The sequence below is a fragment of the Topomyia yanbarensis genome, chromosome 2 (genome assembly GCF_030247195.1).
Source record: "Topomyia yanbarensis strain Yona2022 chromosome 2, ASM3024719v1, whole genome shotgun sequence".
Taxonomy (NCBI): domain Eukaryota; kingdom Metazoa; phylum Arthropoda; class Insecta; order Diptera; family Culicidae; genus Topomyia; species Topomyia yanbarensis.
Window position 1 is genome coordinate 96380697 of NC_080671.1, and position 17302 is coordinate 96397998.

Below are 17302 nucleotides of genomic sequence, written 5' to 3' on the forward strand. Positions count from 1 at the left end.
CAGTGCCGATGTGCTATTTCGGTTTTGTTTTGCGATTTTTTTTACACTTTTCTCGTCACCTTTCACCAGCTATTACTTGGGAGTACCGGAACATTCACCCGGCCAGCAACATCTGTACCGGGCCTCGTCACTGCCACCGAAACAGGGTACATCACCTCGCGCGCCACGATGTTTGACCTGCAGCCACCAGCACAGTAGCAACGCTCATCTTTCCATGGTGAAGGCTTCGAACCGGGTCCAGCAGCAGTGGAACGACGACTGGGAGGATACCGAGGAGGAAGAAGAAGAGTATATTGAAATGCCTCCGACAACGGAAGCAACGAAAGCGAAATGGAACCCTGACGATCCATCGGTCGTCGTCCCGCAGGCACCGTGTCAATTCTTTACGGCTACCTTTGCCCCCAACAGCAACGAATTTGCTCTAATCGAATGTCTCGGCCCAGTGGTGCCATTCAGTGCCATCTATCGGATTAGTTTCGATCCGAACAAGAGTCCTACGCAGGTGCTGTTCTATTTGCAAAACAACACGGCACTGGTGGATCGCGTCTCAAGGGTCGCGCTGCCACAGGTGAAATCTTTTCCGGTTATGATCTCCGGTGGGTATCATGCCCAGGTGCGACTGTTTTTACCGCCCGGACTGAGAGAGGACGAAATCACGCAGTATCCGATGATTGTGCATGTGTGAGTAATGAAAATATTGTATCATAAAATGAAATAAAAAAAAAACGATCTAACAACCTATCAAAAATTACAGCTATTCCGGTCCTGGTACACAACTGGTGACCGACAAGTGGCGCATCGATTGGAACACATATCTCGCCGGTACGAAGGATTACATCGTAACACAGATCGACGGTCGGGGCTCTAGTGGACAGGGGTATCAACTTCTGCACGAGGTTTACCGCCGGCTCGGTACTGTGGAGGTATCCGATCAGCTTGAAGTAGCCGAATATCTGCGAGACAGTTTGCATTTTGTTGATAAACGACGCGTCGGTATATGGGGATGGAGCTACGGTGGTTACACGGCAACCCTAGCGATGGCTAGCCCAACTACACTATTCCAGTGTGGTATCAGCGTCGCGCCTGTTACTAATTGGAAGCTGTATGGTGAGTTGATGTAAAATCTTCTGTAATCTTCTGCGATCTGATTATTTCGTGCTAAATTTCATTTCCCAGACTCGGCGTACTCGGAGCGCTACATGGGGCTTCCGAACGTGACAGACAATTATAAGGGCTACGAGGATAGCGATTTATCAAAACATGCTGAAAAGCTGCGTGATAAACAATTTCTTATGGTAAGTCCATTAGTAAGTGGTTGAATGCTCGCAAACTCAACCGACCAGTGCAGACCGTATTCTGTGGGAGGGCTTTTCTGAAACCGTACAGCTTACACGTGGCTGTGCATTTCCCTGCCTTTGTTTGCCATGCTTACAGTCGTGGTTCGGTTTGGCACGGGCTCCTGACCGCTATTTTAAACGCGCTCATGTAAATTGAATCTTTACTGTAGCCTGAAACGAATACAGCTATAGTCAGCCATAAAGCTTGCTCCCGTCCTGGGTGAGACTATTAAGTCATAAATCATTTAATTATACACTCGGGCCAACCAACGGTCCGTAGACAATGTTTCCGAAAAGCTTTCCCGAACCTGCTTAGCCTCTTAGCTGAAGGAGAGTGATAAAAATTTAATTCTCTTCGATTTAATCTACATATCTATTTTCTTCCCAACCCGAACTTACTTCAACCCTCAACCCACTGGGGAAATGAAAAGGTCCATGGTACGGCAGATGATAATGTGCATTTCCAGCAGAGCATGGTGTTCTCGAAGACGCTCTCGGCGAAGGGAGCCCTCTACAAGCAACTAATATACCCGGACGAGGGTCACAACCTGGCCGGGGTGAAGCGGCATCTCTACCGATCGATGACGATATTCTTCGAGGATTGCTTTCGGAAGCTGGTAAGTGGAATATGGGAGCAAACCATTAATGAGGTTAATTGAGGCGCCTTTCGAGAGTAGAAGGTCAGCTTGCGGTACGTTCGGTTGTAGACGACGTACGTAGTTTGCTTTTATCGTTGCTTTTCATTGGTTGTGGCCTCTCCGGTTCAAAACGATGTATATAATGAAAGTGTTTAAAATTATAAGAATTGGACAAGACGTGATTTTTACGATTATGACATTTTCGGTAATAGTTTTTAGTTCATTATACTATGGTAAATGTTACTTGTAGAATCTCTATTTTGTTCGAATTTTATGAATTTGCTGAAAATCAAAATCCTATGCATCAAATATCCATTCCATTCAGGTTAATTGTTCCAAGAAGCACCTGTTTAAATCCACCTGGTAGCTCAAACTACGATTCGTCTATTACATTGTTATTACACTTACAATAACCACCAAACCACAAGAATGAAGATTGTTAATTGAGTTTGACTTTTTACCTTCGATAATCCTATCAATTCGGTCATTAAGGGAGTATTCTGATTTTATGAAATATGAATTGAATTGCTTGCAAAAAGTATGTCGTTATGTTATTTAGGAATCAATATTGTGATGATGGCGCCCTATCAGTGCTGGCTCCTAGGTTATACAAACCGAGTGTTATATGTATGCAACGAACAGGCTAGATTCATCGATTTTGTAGAGTCGCTTCATTATACAAGGTTCATCTGCTACATAGTATATTATAACAGAACCCAAATAATCCGCCAATGTATGAACTACTCCAGTAGCGATTCTAAGTAAATCATGATTGCTAGCAGGAAAAACAATTAGGTATGGTGTATCGGTCAGATAAATAGTTGATCTACCAAATTTGGAACAATCACGGAGATAAAGCAAAGGTTTGATTCACCACTTTCATTGTGGAACTCCAATCTTCTCCTGACAATCATATTTGTACTAAAAACACATAGCGATTTCGCCTCGTGGCAATATGAGACCATTTTTCCTTGATACCATCAGACCAGGAAGCGTTTAGCACCCAAACGTCTTCTAAGTGTCCTAGTAAGTATATTAATACACTGCCTATAATCGCAAATCAGTCCCATGTAGATAGGGGAACTCGTAAAACATGGGACTGTCTTCCGATTATAGGCAGTGTATCGATATACACTGCCTATAAATAACTCATCGAATATAGACGATTTTATTTCCGAAGACCATGTGCCCACTTTTCAGTTTGCTTAGGTTAGCTTAGGTATACTGCCCGTAGTTTCACTTCGTGATTGACCGAATGAGTAAACATGCTCAATGAACCAACAGTCATGTGCCCACTTTTCAGTTTGATCCAAAAATTTGCAACGAAGAGGAGATGCATTTGTGTAAAAAGAAAAAAAAACTTTGGAAAACTTTGCATTCATCATGAATGATTTATGTTCATATTGATTTGAAGCTATCAAATCTCCATAATTCTTCAGAGATTTTACGTATTCAGATCGCTAGAAATATGCTAATACAGAACAATCTTCAAACAAAATGTTGCTGACAATAAACGCCTAAATGTATATTCAGCACATGTTGCGCTAATGTTGCGTGCGCGTGAGAAATGCAATAAGCTTGCACTTAGTTTGGCCAATGGTTGTACGGAAATATGCAAATGTTTCGTACCTGTACAAAAATATCAAAATGCAATCTGAATATTTTTTACGAAAGCTCACAACACAATATAAAATATATTATATACCTTACAGAAAGATAGCCTTTGGGCAGAAATTTGTGGCACTCCATAGTCCATTGACCCAACTTAGTGTGGAATGACTTAGTATAGAACGACTGTAAGCGACAAACTAGTTTCTCTGCACAAGCACATTGTTGAGAAATCATTTCTAAACGGTCAATGGATGATATTTGTTGAAAATGTAGACTTTACTTAGTGACTTTTACTTGTGAATTGTTACATTGATTTGGAAAACCGAAATAGATAATTCGTTTGGTTTATGGAACAAAAGATGAACTTCAAATATATGTACTGTTGATGAACATCTGCTGATTTTTCAGTCAGTTATGACCGCATGTTATATATCATATATGGTGTGCCCATGAAAGTGGGCGAAGCGGCTGAGGAAGTTTATTTGAAATACTTGTTGCTACCTACGTTTCTTTTTTCCGTAGTATTTTCAAATTTATTTCATACCTTTCTTGTACTACAACGGCTATGCAATCAATACAAAACTCAATTTTATAACCCAATTCATGCAGAACTATGTTACATAGGTACGTTAGCGCGTATTTCCATTCAACAAAATATATCCACAAATGAGTTTTGTAGCAACTCCGAAAGCTGCAATTGTTTTTTATAGGAAAGTCCTTATTACATGAATAAGAATTTATAATTGCGGTCACGTATAAAACATGAACCGGAACTACCTATAGACACTGGAAATGGAAAATTGGAATGTTTAGTGAATATTGGAATGTTTTTTTATCCTTTATCAATAAGTCTGAGGAACAAAGGACTAATCTGAACTTACACGTGAGATTGCACGGAATCATGCCTTTTACTTGGTGAGTCAACCATCAAATAGTCCTTGGAATCGGTGTTGCTGGACAGTCTTGCGCGAATGTTACACCACCATCAGAAAAGGGTCAAGTTGTCAAACTGTCGTAAGATCCCAAATATCGCAGGCTACTGCAGATTTCCTTTTGGAAATATTCTTGAACCGAAAATCTGTAAGCTTCGTCTTCCTTCAAAATATTCATTACCTGGCATGGAGCAATACGAGGGAACCCAAACTAAGGTAATCTTATACGATCTTACAGACAAAGCACGCAGAAGCTCTCATAATTTTCCAGAAAATATACAATGTGCTTTCAAGGTTTCATCGAACGGAGAGTCTCTCTTGAGTTGAGGCTGTCCTAAACAATAAAATAATAATCTGTTGGCAAAGTATCAATAATCCCGAGGATATACTGCATAGCAGCGAGTTATGCGCCGTAAGCTGAAAAAGGACCATTGAGTTTGAATGAGGCGGTAAGGTTTTGATTGAATATACTGGAGCCAAAGAGCCGTCGAAACCTGACTCGTCGGTGTAAAAGTGTAAGTGTTCCAAGATCACTTTATCCGAATATTAAGCGCCTTCGTGAACTTGTCACCAAGGATTTGCCGGAGAGAAGACCCGCGCTCATCCTTACTAGTGGAACTCGATTAATTGAAAATCTACCGAAAGTCAGCGGACAGTATTGGGTGTACCTATCCCGTATTGCACCGAAGGTTTCATAGAATGATATTGCTGCCTTGGTTCGCGAGTGTTTACCTGACTGCCAGCCTGTTGTGAAGAAATTGGTAAAAAAGGACACTGATTTGAAAACATTAGCGTTTGTGTCTTTCAAAGTCGGCGTCGATCTGAAATATAGGGACAAAGCTCTGGACTCCTCGATTTGGCCAAAAGGGGTGTACTTTCGTGCATTTCATGATGGACAGCGTTCTCAGGATATTTGGGGACCGATTGCATCGAAGGTGTTCTGTGTGCGGGAGCGGTGAAGGGATCTTCCAGATCGATGAAAACGGCAAGTACGTTCCGCTCCTTGCTTCCAGCCAATCGCGGTATTGTAACCTGCAAGAACGTCGGCGGTATGAACACATGAATCGATAATTATTTGGTAGCAAGTTCGGATGAGTGTTACGATATAATTGCCCTCACAGAGATGTGGCTAAGTGCAAGCACTCTGTCAGTGCAAGCATTTGGCACAAACTATGACGTCTTCCGTACTGATCGTAGCTCACGCAACAGTCACAAGACTGATGGCGGCGAGGTGCTTGTCGCGATCCATCGTCGTTTAAAAGTCAACTGCTCGAGGATATTTTAGTGGCCTGTGTCGAACAGGTCTGGGTGAGAATTAAACTGGCTGTCTACGAACTCTTTCTTTGTGTGGTTTATTTTCCACCTGACCGGACACGCGATCTATCATTGATTGATGGACATACTCAGTCACTTGAACGTATCTCATCTCAGGCAAACCCTCTTGATGAGATTTTGATCGTGGGTGATTTTAACTTCTCCGGATTGAAATGGTCCACTGCAACTGATGGATTCATGTTCGCGGATCCTGAACTGTCATCTTCCCATGCTGGCATTACCAGTTTGCTTGACTGCTACAGCCTAAATCTTCTGCGCCAAATGAATAACGTGGTGAACGAGATCAACAGAATCCTCGATCTCTGCTTTTCGAGCAAATCTGATTATGCGCCAACATTACCCGCAGCACCGTTCCCCCTGGTGAAGATTGTTAGACACCACCCTCCTTGGAGCGAATCGTGTGGAGTATGACTGTGACACTTTCGACACAGTCAGCTATAATTTTAGAAGAGTGGACTTCTATAGCATTCTATAGCATTATTGATTTGCTGTCGAATATTCACTGGAACGAAATTCTGGACAATGATGATGTCAACGCAGCAGCCCAGAATTTTTCCAACGTGTTGAACTATGCTATATACCCAAAAGTACCGGCCATCACTCTAGGCACCCAGTATGGCAAACGGCAAACGAGCTGAAACGATTAAAAGCGACTAAAAGGACCGCACTGAAATAGTACTCTATGCATGGGGGTTACGTGCTACGACAACATTACGTATATGTTAACCAAGTGTATAAAAAGACAGCTAAGCGGTGCCATGCTAATTATTTGTGAAACGTTCAACGCAGATTGAAGTCCGATCCTAAAACATTCTGGAAGCATGTAAACGAGCAAAGAAAGGAGTCCGGGTTACCTTAAACGATGGGCTACGGAGGGCATATGAGCACTAATTCTCAAGGAATTTGTCAATTATTCTCTGAAAAGTTCGCGAGCGTATTTTCCAACGAGAAATTGGCACCGTCCCAGGTTTCCCGTGCGGCACTTGATGTTCCACAGTCATATCAGTTGTTGAATTCTGTCAATATCGACAATAATATGGTACAACTGGCGATTGGTAAAATGAAGGCTTCAACCTCTGCAGGCTTAGATGGTATACCAGCTATTATTCTTAAAAAATGCTCTATCGGTGTATTGAAACCTCTTTGACATCTATTTCGTTTGTCGCTCTCAACCGGAGTATTTCCCGACCTCTAGAAAACCTCCTTCATGTTGCCAGTTTACAAAAAAGGAGATAAAAAAGAAGTTGACAACTACCGGGGTATTACTACGCTAAGCGCAATTCCTAAGCTATTTGAAATGGTCGTGTTGGAACCCATCTTCAATCACTGCAAACACTACATCACTGAGACTCAACATAGATTTATGCCGAAACGTTTAACATCTACGAATCTTCTGTCGTTCACGTCCTATATGACAGATGCCATGTCTGATGGCCTTCAAACTGACTTAATCTATACGGACCTTTCAGATGCTTTCGACAAGATTAATCACGCTATTGCAGTGGCAAAATTGGATAGACTTGGCTTTGGTACCAATGTACTCCGTTGGATGCAATCGTATCTCAGTAATCGTCGTCTGGCTGTCAAAATAAGTGGTTGTGTATCCGAAGAATTCTTCGTTACATCTGGTATTCCGCAAGGCAGTCATCTCGGTCCTTTGATTTTTCTCCTGAATTTCAACGACGTTAACTTTTTCCTAGAAGGACGAGCTTCTTAGTGCGATAAATATGAACGCTCGTCCTCGTGCTCTCCGCAATAATTTATTCCTCCGACTACCTCTTCGCCGGACTAACTATGGAGCCAACGGTGGCGTCATTGGTTTGCAGCGGACATTCAACAGAGTTTAACCCGGATTTGACTTTCACATCCCACGTAGTAGAATACAAACAATTTTTTTTAACTATTTTAAGAAATTATAATTAGGACCACACTGTGTCTGTTGATTTTAACTGTAAATAAATAAATAAATAAATAAATAAATAAATAAATAAATAAATAAATAAATAAATAAATAAATAAATAAATAAATAAATAAATAAATAAATAAATAAATAAATAAATAAATAAATAAATAAATAAATAAATAAATAAATAAATAAATAAATAAATAAATAAATAAATAAATAAATAAAACATATCGTTTTAGTCGACTTCTCGGGGGTTCACTTACGGACGTATGTAGTCTGGGATTTCACGAATCTTATCTTTCATGGATGTGTCGAAAAATACAGTTGAATCAAAAGCATGAGAGAGATTGACACGTTTGGGAATTGATATTTTGTGCCATGTAATCGAAGTATAAGAACATAAATCGGGTGTAGGAATTGAACTCGACAAGCGTCTCAAAATTTGCAATTGCCAACGGGTTCAAGATTTTACATCGAATAAGCATTCGATATGAGAGATCCCAAAATTGATTTTTCAGCGGAAGGACACCCGCCAACACTTCTAGACTCATCGTATGGGTCGAATGCATGCAACTCAAAGCAATGCGCAACCAATAATACTGAATTCGCCCCAGTTTGGTGAAATGTATGTTCGCAGTGGCACGAAAACAGAAACGCCCGTAATCTATCACCGACAATATTGTAGTTTGGTACAGCCTGATCAGGTATCCTGAATGGGCACCCCGCCATGTAACGGTTATTGTACGGAGAAAGTTGATCCTTTGTTGGCACATCTGTTACAAATCTTTAACACAAGAACGTTACACTTACTTTTTCTACCTTAGACATTGCACTGGGCTACAAACATACCCCACGCGTTTTATTGCAATTTTCTCAGGTAAAAATGCAAACTAAAGAAATGTATATCATTTTATTCTCTTTTAATTGCGAAAATAGCTGTGAAATTGAATGTACGGAATTTATTGAATCAATGAGCTTGAGATTGAGCTTGTGCGACAACCCCTGGCTGCTACTCCGTTATCGATCGGGACTGGCTGAAAAGGTACAGGGAATCAGTAGATAATTATGCTTGGGAGTAGCGAAACATCTTTCAATGTGCAACTCCTGGTAATCCTAAAGTGTTTTTGATCAATACCGACGCCGGCCAGGCCCGAACGTAAATCGCGGAAGGAAAGGGAAGGAATGGTTGGTCCGATACTTGGTTTTGCCAGAGGCCGTATATACTACTGCGTACTCCACAAGTATCACGGGAGGATATTTTTGTTAGTAAGAGTGTAGACGGTAGGTCTACTTCTTCTCTACCGACGTCAGATAGGTGATTCCACTACCTGTACTAGACATCGATCCACCAATTTCATGGACCGGGGACCAACGACTTTACTTCCCTTCCGAAGGAAGACGTGACCACAGATATTTGCACCTCAGAAAAATCTCAACGACATAGGCTGGAATTGAACCCAGGCCAAATGGAATGAATGGCGGTCACGCTTACCACTCAACCACCAGCGCCGTCATGTACGGAATTTATTGAATCAATCGGAATTTATTGAATCAATGATACATAAATTAGATTGAACAAAAAAGTGAAATTTTCTGGTTTTGACTTTTTTGACAAAAATTACTATAAATTTGCGAATTTTCAACCGATTTGAAAAAAATCAAATGTTTCTAGTATAACGGTATACAATGGAATTTCGATATTTCTGAAAAAGTGCAATTATTTGGAAGAGTGAAAGTTGAAAAATCGGGTTTTGGAAAATACCAAGAAATGGAGCGGAAAATGAAATGAAAAAAATATTTATAGGAAGTAATACATTGGTAACACGCACCGTTCCTGTTACAGCAGTTACTGTGCGCAAATTATACTTGCGAACCATTGTTTTGAAAAACTATAAAAAATAAAAATCAAAACAATAAAAAACAGCGTAAATGAGAACGTTTTTTTCTACTTCTAAACAAATTGACAAATTGTCCAAGATATCTTGCAATAGTCCTTCCAAATCGACAGCTTTGGGACCTGTAATAGAGACCACGCCGTCATCTGCAAGATACCTAAGCGTGTAGTAATCGGCAAGACATTCGTGAATGTCATTCACGTAAAAGTTGCAGAGTAGGGAGCTTAGACATGAACCCTGTGAAAGAGCCATGTAACTAATTCGGGACCATGCGGAAAATGCATGAGTTTATTAGACGACAAGTTTGGCAAAAAGTTGTTTAAAATCGATTAAGGACCATGATGGGCAGCTTCTCAGAAAAAAATCATGATAGAAATTGAATCAAAAGTCCCCTAATATCCATGAAAACTGGTGCCATCTGCTCTTTGCTAGCATAGGCCATATGAATTTCCGTTGAGAGCAACGCAAGACAATCATTCGTCCCTTTGCCTTTGCGGAAGCCAAATTGTGTATCTGATAGTAAGCCATTTGCTTCCCAATTGTCAAGGCGGAGTAAGATCATTTTCTCAAACAACTTTCGGATGCTGAACAGTAGAAATCGGTCGATACGAGTTGTGGTCGGAGGCTGGTTTTCCTGGTTTTTTTAATGGCGTGGACCTCCACTTTCCTCCAGTCATGTCCAGTATCGAAAATCAAGCCAGCCACTGGGTTCCTGTTCCCATGTCGTAAGAGGAGACTGAAAACAAGAGTTGTCAAGTCAAGGTGTTTCTCCGTGCCGAGGACTGAATGGCTGACAGTACTAAAATATGCCAGTCGCGCACGGAGTGTCGTGGGTTACCCTTGCTGTGTTAAGCGAATCTCTGCCACAGTCGACGTTTTTTTCTTCGCAAATTTTTGCTGTCACGGTAAATACGACTGTTGACAACATAAAAAAGAAATACGTCTATTGTTCGGCATATTTGCCGCATAATGAACCATCACCTACTGATGATTTCAAAAGGGTTGTATCATATAACACGGTGTTCCTAAAACTGTTATTAACAAAAAATGACCATAAATTTGTCATACGGCATTCGAAAGATACAGTATCCAAGCATCTTCTCAGTGAATTTCAAAATGATCCATCGAGAGATTCGAGAAATATGACGATTTGAAGTTTTATAACACGTTTCATAAGGCTAGCAGCAAACACCCACGGGTTTGGTCCTATCTCTATAAACAAAAAAATATTTGTATACTTATTTAGCACATGGCATTCAAAAGATATAGTAATCAAGTATATCCCCTGCAAGTTTGAAAATATTTCATTGACGGAATCGAAATTTATAACGGTTTGGATGTGGTATGCGGTCATAGATGGGTTTTCTACCCGACTTCAAGCGTGAATCCATGTTTGTCCATTGACTATTTAGATCGTTTATACATGTCGCGGTTTTTAAAGGAAAACCTTACCATTTAATTACATAAATATAATGTACAAAAGGTGTTATTTATATGGTGCACTGAAAAAAATATGAAAATAGGGTTGTCTACCAAATACAATAAATATAATGTGTAAATTAAAAAAAGGATAAAAGTTGGAATGTTTACTTCAAAAGACCATATCTCAATGGTTTGTTGACCGATTCTAATTATTTTTTTTTCATTGTTGAACAAGTAGATAAGCATAAACAGAAGTAAGAAATTTAAAGCAATCATCGAATGACAGTTTTTGTCGAATTATCTAGCAAAAACAAAAAAAATGTTTCAACCCTCCTCGGTCTCCTTTAATGATCACTGGTATTTTCATTAACACACTTTTTGATTTGATGCAATAAGCCTTATGTGTTTTTGAGCAATGGTGTCTTCATGTTGGACTATAAGTTAATCCAAATAAAACATCAATGGTGCTTTTCACATTAACAACGATTACAACCAGAGCTCGTCCATTGCAGTTCTTTGACTCTGAAGTTATTATTGCAGTTCAAGTGAAGTAAGTAGGGGTAATTCTTGACTCAAAACTTAATTGGACAGCTCACATCGATTTCAGGATCAAGAAAGCTTGCATGGCCTTCGGCCAATGTAGTCGGGCTTTCGGCAAATCTTGAGGACTCCAAGTACATTCAAGGTTAAACCATCTTCAGAGGATGGTCTTTATGGCAATGACTGGTGAGTTCTTGACAACACCTACTGCTGCTCTAGAGGCACTCTTGAACATAAAACCACTACATGTGTTTCTGCAGCATGAAGCACTTTCTGGAGTATACCATTCCAAGGATGCTGTGCTCTGGAACAATAACTCAATAGATCGTGCAACTAGCCACACAAGATTGTGGCCCCAAATGATTACATGGGATGCATAAACACTTGCTCCCAGTGACCTTACACTCATATGTAGTTTTCTTTTTGAAACTTTCAATATGAGAATTCCTCTTCGTGAGGAATGGCTGTCTGGCTGTATAGAGCGACAACTTGAAGAATACGTAGTTTGTTATACTGACGGTTCTTTGTTGGAGGGCCGAGCCGGTGCTGGTGTCTATTGTCATGAAAGGAGATTAAACCAATCTCATTCACTTGGTAGATACTGTACCGTATTCCAAGCAGAAATCTTTGCGATTCTGTGTGGCGTACAATCAGCACTTCAACAGGGAATTTGCGGTAAAAGAATTTATTTTTGACAGACAGTCAGTTCGGCAGATTCGAGATTAAAATTAGTAATCGCATGTCGAACTCAAACCGAAGAACTTAGCCTTTAAAATGTTATCTACCTTCTATGGGTACCTGGTCATTCCGGTATTACTGGAAATGAGTGGGCTGACGAATTGGCTAGAGCTGGCGTTGCGACTGACTTCGTTGGTCCAGAACCAGTTTTACCACTGTCGATAAGTTGGATAAAGCACAAAATTCGTTCTTGGGCTGCATCCGAACATGCCAACCATTGGCGTAGCTTGCAAACTTGCGTTCAAACAAAGACTTTTCTGCCGGATGTGAGTCCGAAAATGTCAAAGAATTTGTTGCATTTTTCCAAGTACAACTGCAGTATTCTAGTCAGGGCACTGACTGTACATTGCAAACTCAATTATCACATGGCTACTATTCAGGGCGCTGAGTATTATTCATGTGATCTTTGTGAATCCGATTACGGTACATCATATCATTTGATATGCAACTGCCCTGTAGTAATGCAATTACGTATCCGGATTTTTGGTTCTCCATACATAGATGAACCTATGTACAGAGAGCTGAAACTGAGTGATATGCTATTCTTCCTAACCCAGTGTGGTAAAGAGCTATAGTTTTAGCCATATTTGAATGACAATATCTCTTCGGGGGTGTTATCGATCTGTTATCTCAATATCCCATCGGGAGTGTTGATATATCCACTCACTGCTTAAATAAAAATTCTAAATCCCTCCGGGGGTTGGAAGTTTCATTCCTGCTATTGTAGCACCTGCCGATCGTTCAGCATTCCTCCGGGGGTACAGAATGCTCTATTTTTATTGTTTTGTGTCACTATTTTCCTTACCCCTAACCTTACCAATTCCCCAATTCTTCGCATTAGGAAAATGATGAAAAGACGATTCTTGGCAAGGCACATATCTCTGATCAGCATGGGGAACGTAACATTTGAGCCAGTCGCTACTGCTTCCTGATAGTATAGATGTTCGTAGAGACCGGTGGCGTAGCTATCTTTAGCATATTTGCAAAAGATCGCTCAGAGCGTCCCTGAAGGGATTCACGTCGCGCTGTTTGTACGTGGAACATGTCGGGAGATCAAGTGAATTTCCCCCACATTAGAGACACTTTTCGACATCTCCTCTACAGGAATCATCTACATGATTCCCATCGCATTTCCCACAACAAGACTTTTTGATAAAATGGAATGTTGTGTGTCCCAATTGTTTGCAAACAGTACAGTTCATGATCCGCGGCACAAAAAGGCGAAAAGGTAGACGAACCTTAATAAAGAGGAGGTAGTTAGGGGGGCAGACCCACGAAGGTCACCCGATAAGAGTCTTCACTGGCTGAAGCAAGGCTGAAGTCTTTGGCCCGGAAGAAGATCACGATTCAGCATCCATCTCACCTCACCATTGTCAGGGGAAGCTATTTGCCCAGTGTACGTTAGTAGTTGAGCCAAGAAATGGGAATGTGAATTAATAGCGGTACATATCTTGGATTTTAGTATCCAGGAAGCTCACAAGAAACGAAACACAGCAAATGCTCTGCTGGTCGACTGGCGGTTAACGCGCACACACAAAAGAAGAAAAAAGTTCAAAACCTCGAAGAGGCAAAGAATACACAAGATAACCATAAAAGCGGATTAGCACCACTTTTTATCGCTTTACACCGCACGGATTGGAAAGATCGAATGCTCGTTCCGAGAGTCTTCGTACGAATGTGGTTTATCATGATATTCGCAATTTCTTTTCGCCTTATCGTCATATGTTATTTAATTGCTATTACAGTCGTGATTCGTTGGTTGGGCCACAGCCTTGTCCAACTAACGAATTTGATTCGCTAGTTGGACTGACTGACAAATGTCAAAAACTCTCCAAAGAAGATGTTGGCAGTTAAAAGGCATCTGTTCACATCTCTAAATATTGTCAGATTAATTGTCAAAGTAAATTTGACATGAGATTTTGGCGTTCAGATGCTTTTTAGTTGGACAATGGTCCAACTAGCGGAGGTCCAACTAAAAAGCTGTCCAGTTAAAAAATGTCCAACAAGCAAATCACGACTGTATCGGATTTTTTACTCGGAGAAATTTGACACTATGAACATCATAGAAGTTTGACTGATTCACTGCATATTGTTTTGTACACTTTACCACGAACACGATTTGTGGTTCTTTAATGTATTTTTGGTGTTCAGTGCAGTTTTCGTTTTCTTTTGGACATCACACCGAACCTTTTTAAATGAATAACGAGGTTCTAGCAGTTTTCTTATATCTGTTGCTCGTACTTATTACTGGTCGCTGTAACTGGAAACAAGTATAACATATTTCACGAAAAAGCTCTTAGAACAAAAATGATTCCATGAACAATAATCCAAATTTTGTGAAATAGTTCACGTGAAAATTCCATGAGCATGTGCAAAGTTGCATGAAATTGAAAATTATTAGGAATATTTTCTAAACAAAATAAGCACACAAGATAGATCGTGAATCACGTACTATAAATCATGAGCCAGTTCACTAATTCATTAATATTTTATGATTATGTGAACTATTTCATGATCATGAATGGTGAGACGTGACTAATACGCTAGGAATCATGAACTAATGCACAAATCCATAAATAATATTTTATGAACTATTTTACGAGCACGGATATTGTATCATGACTAATAAATTAGGACTGATAAATGTTCACGAGGAATGTAAGTATTCATGAATAATAGTTGGACTCGGAATGATGTTCCTAAATCTATGAATACAATCGCGAGTCATCCTTTGGTTTACGAATAATGTTAATAAAGTTGTGAACTAGTTCATGTACAGAAAACCGTGACTGCAGTTTACAATATAAAAACAAATATTTCCACTAATAAAGGCGTTATGCATTACTGAAAATAAATTGAACAATATTATAAAATACATGATTTTTGTTCATGATCCTGTTTTCGTACCGTAAAAACGTGATTGTTCCAGAATGAAGGTACATAATTCGCGATTTTGGGAACATTTTTTCGTGTAGAATAGTGACACTCATACTATCGAAACTCCAGAGGAAATGGCGAAACGAACAGCAATAGTAACTTCAACTAACAAGGACATATGAACGAGGAGTGAAAACATAGACGAATGAATAACACAAAGTCGAATATTCGTCGTCGAGAACTATATGAGTAGATTGATACCGAGTTAGGCTCATAAAAATTGTTATCGGTCGCCATAGAAATTTTCAACTTCATTGGAGTAGAGTATATACGCCGCCGGGAATTATCCGTCAAAGTTGGTAGCTAAATGGATCAACGTATGCAGAGGAACTTTATCGGTTTTGCAGGGAAGGCTGCTAGTCGAATGGCACAATGAATAAAATCGTTATGGTTTACAAGAGGAATGTAAAGTTTTCCATCAGGCGTAATGCGATTGTTGAGGATACACGCCTCACCGTTGCAGCAAGCTTGCCATGAGCAGAGATCTGGTTTGTCCGCATTTGGCCACCCATGGGAGTCTAGTCTAGTTTGGCGAAGACAGGTGCTTCCTTCAGCTGGCGCATTCTTCCCAAAACGTAATTCAGCTGATTGTTCTGGGAGTTTTGAGGACTACGCTTCTGTTCAGTAGTCGTACCAGTCGATGCTACCGGGAAATAACCAATGTAATAATGCCCCTGTTTTGGAATCTGAGTAGCTTCAACAACCTCCAACATAACGCCTTCCCAGGGCTTGATCGCATCTCTTGTGTTCTCTAGCAACTTAGCTCAACAAATTTTTCCGCGCAATTCTTCTACCTCCACCGTTGCAATCATCCCTTAATTTATCTTCACCGTTGTTTTTTCCTTTCTCAATAGAAAGGTAATGCAATTGCTCTGAAAACCGACTTTTTAACGGAGGTCCGGAGTGCCGAGTCGCATATACCATTCGATTCAGTTCGTCGAGTTCGGCAAATGTCTGTGTGTGTGTGTGTGTATGTATGTGTGTGTATATGTATGTGTGTGTGTATGTGCGTCTGTGTGTGTGTGTACGCGAACACAATCTCACTCACTTTTCTCAGAGATGGATGAACCGATTTTTACAAACTTAGTCCCAAATGAAAGGTGCAACGTTCCCATAGGCTGCTATTGAATTTCTAATGGATCCGACTTCCGGTTCCGGAATTACAGGGTGATGAGTACGATCACGCAGAAAATGTCTATTTTAAGAAATTCTGCAATGAATGTATAATGGTGATTTTTTTTCCAAAATGTGACCACAACTGCTTCGATTTGTAGTACTAGGTCATTAACAGCCATTCAAAGTCTCTTTGGTCACATTGGCCACCATCATCGGTTCCGGAAGCCCCGGCGGAAGTATCCAAATTCAGACTAACAGTCAGATCGGTTTCTCGGAGATGGCTAGACCGAATCAACCAAACTTTGTCTCAAATGAAAGATGTTGCGTCCCCGTAAATGGCTATTAAATTTTATCCCCAACCGACTTCCGGTTCCGGAGTTACGGGTTGTGGCGTGCGATCACATAGCAAATTGTGATTCAAACCGATACTCCGATGGAAGCAAAAAAGGTAAAAATTTCGCTAAAGTGTCTCTCAAATAACTTAACTTTGCAGTTCTAGGTCACCGACGGCCAAACAAACTTTCGTTGACTACATTGACCACCATAGACGGTTCCGGAAGTGCTCGGGAAAAGCGGCCATCTTTCATAACTAGCAAACTCATATCAGTTTCTCGGAAATGATTGGGCCGATTTTCACAAACTTAGTCCCAAATGATAGCTATATTATCCCCACAGATGTCTGTAAAATTTCGCACGGATCGCTTGTATGGTTCCGGAAATATAGACTGAACGGTCCGGTCACACATGAAATTCCCATATAAGCCGGAACTCAAAATTTTTTTCAAAGGGGGGACCCCATGAAATTTCAGAAATCGAATTTGTATTTTTGATGCCAAACATCTTTAAAATGCATGAAACGTCGAGATTTTATGTTATCTCGAAATTTTTTTTTAT

The 17302-nt window shown here is 40.3% G+C and overlaps 1 protein-coding gene across 1 annotated transcript in view; it reads left to right on the forward strand.

Annotated features, from left to right (window-relative positions):
• LOC131678889 (inactive dipeptidyl peptidase 10) overlaps window positions 1-17302 on the forward strand; it is a 565731-nt gene that overhangs the window by 515104 nt on the left and 33325 nt on the right. The window contains exons 13-16 of the mRNA XM_058959306.1: window positions 70-681; window positions 755-1107; window positions 1177-1295; window positions 1769-1954. Of these exons, the coding sequence (XP_058815289.1) occupies window positions 70-681; window positions 755-1107; window positions 1177-1295; window positions 1769-1954 (1270 nt within the window). The remainder of the gene's footprint in view (window positions 1-69; window positions 682-754; window positions 1108-1176; window positions 1296-1768; window positions 1955-17302) is intronic.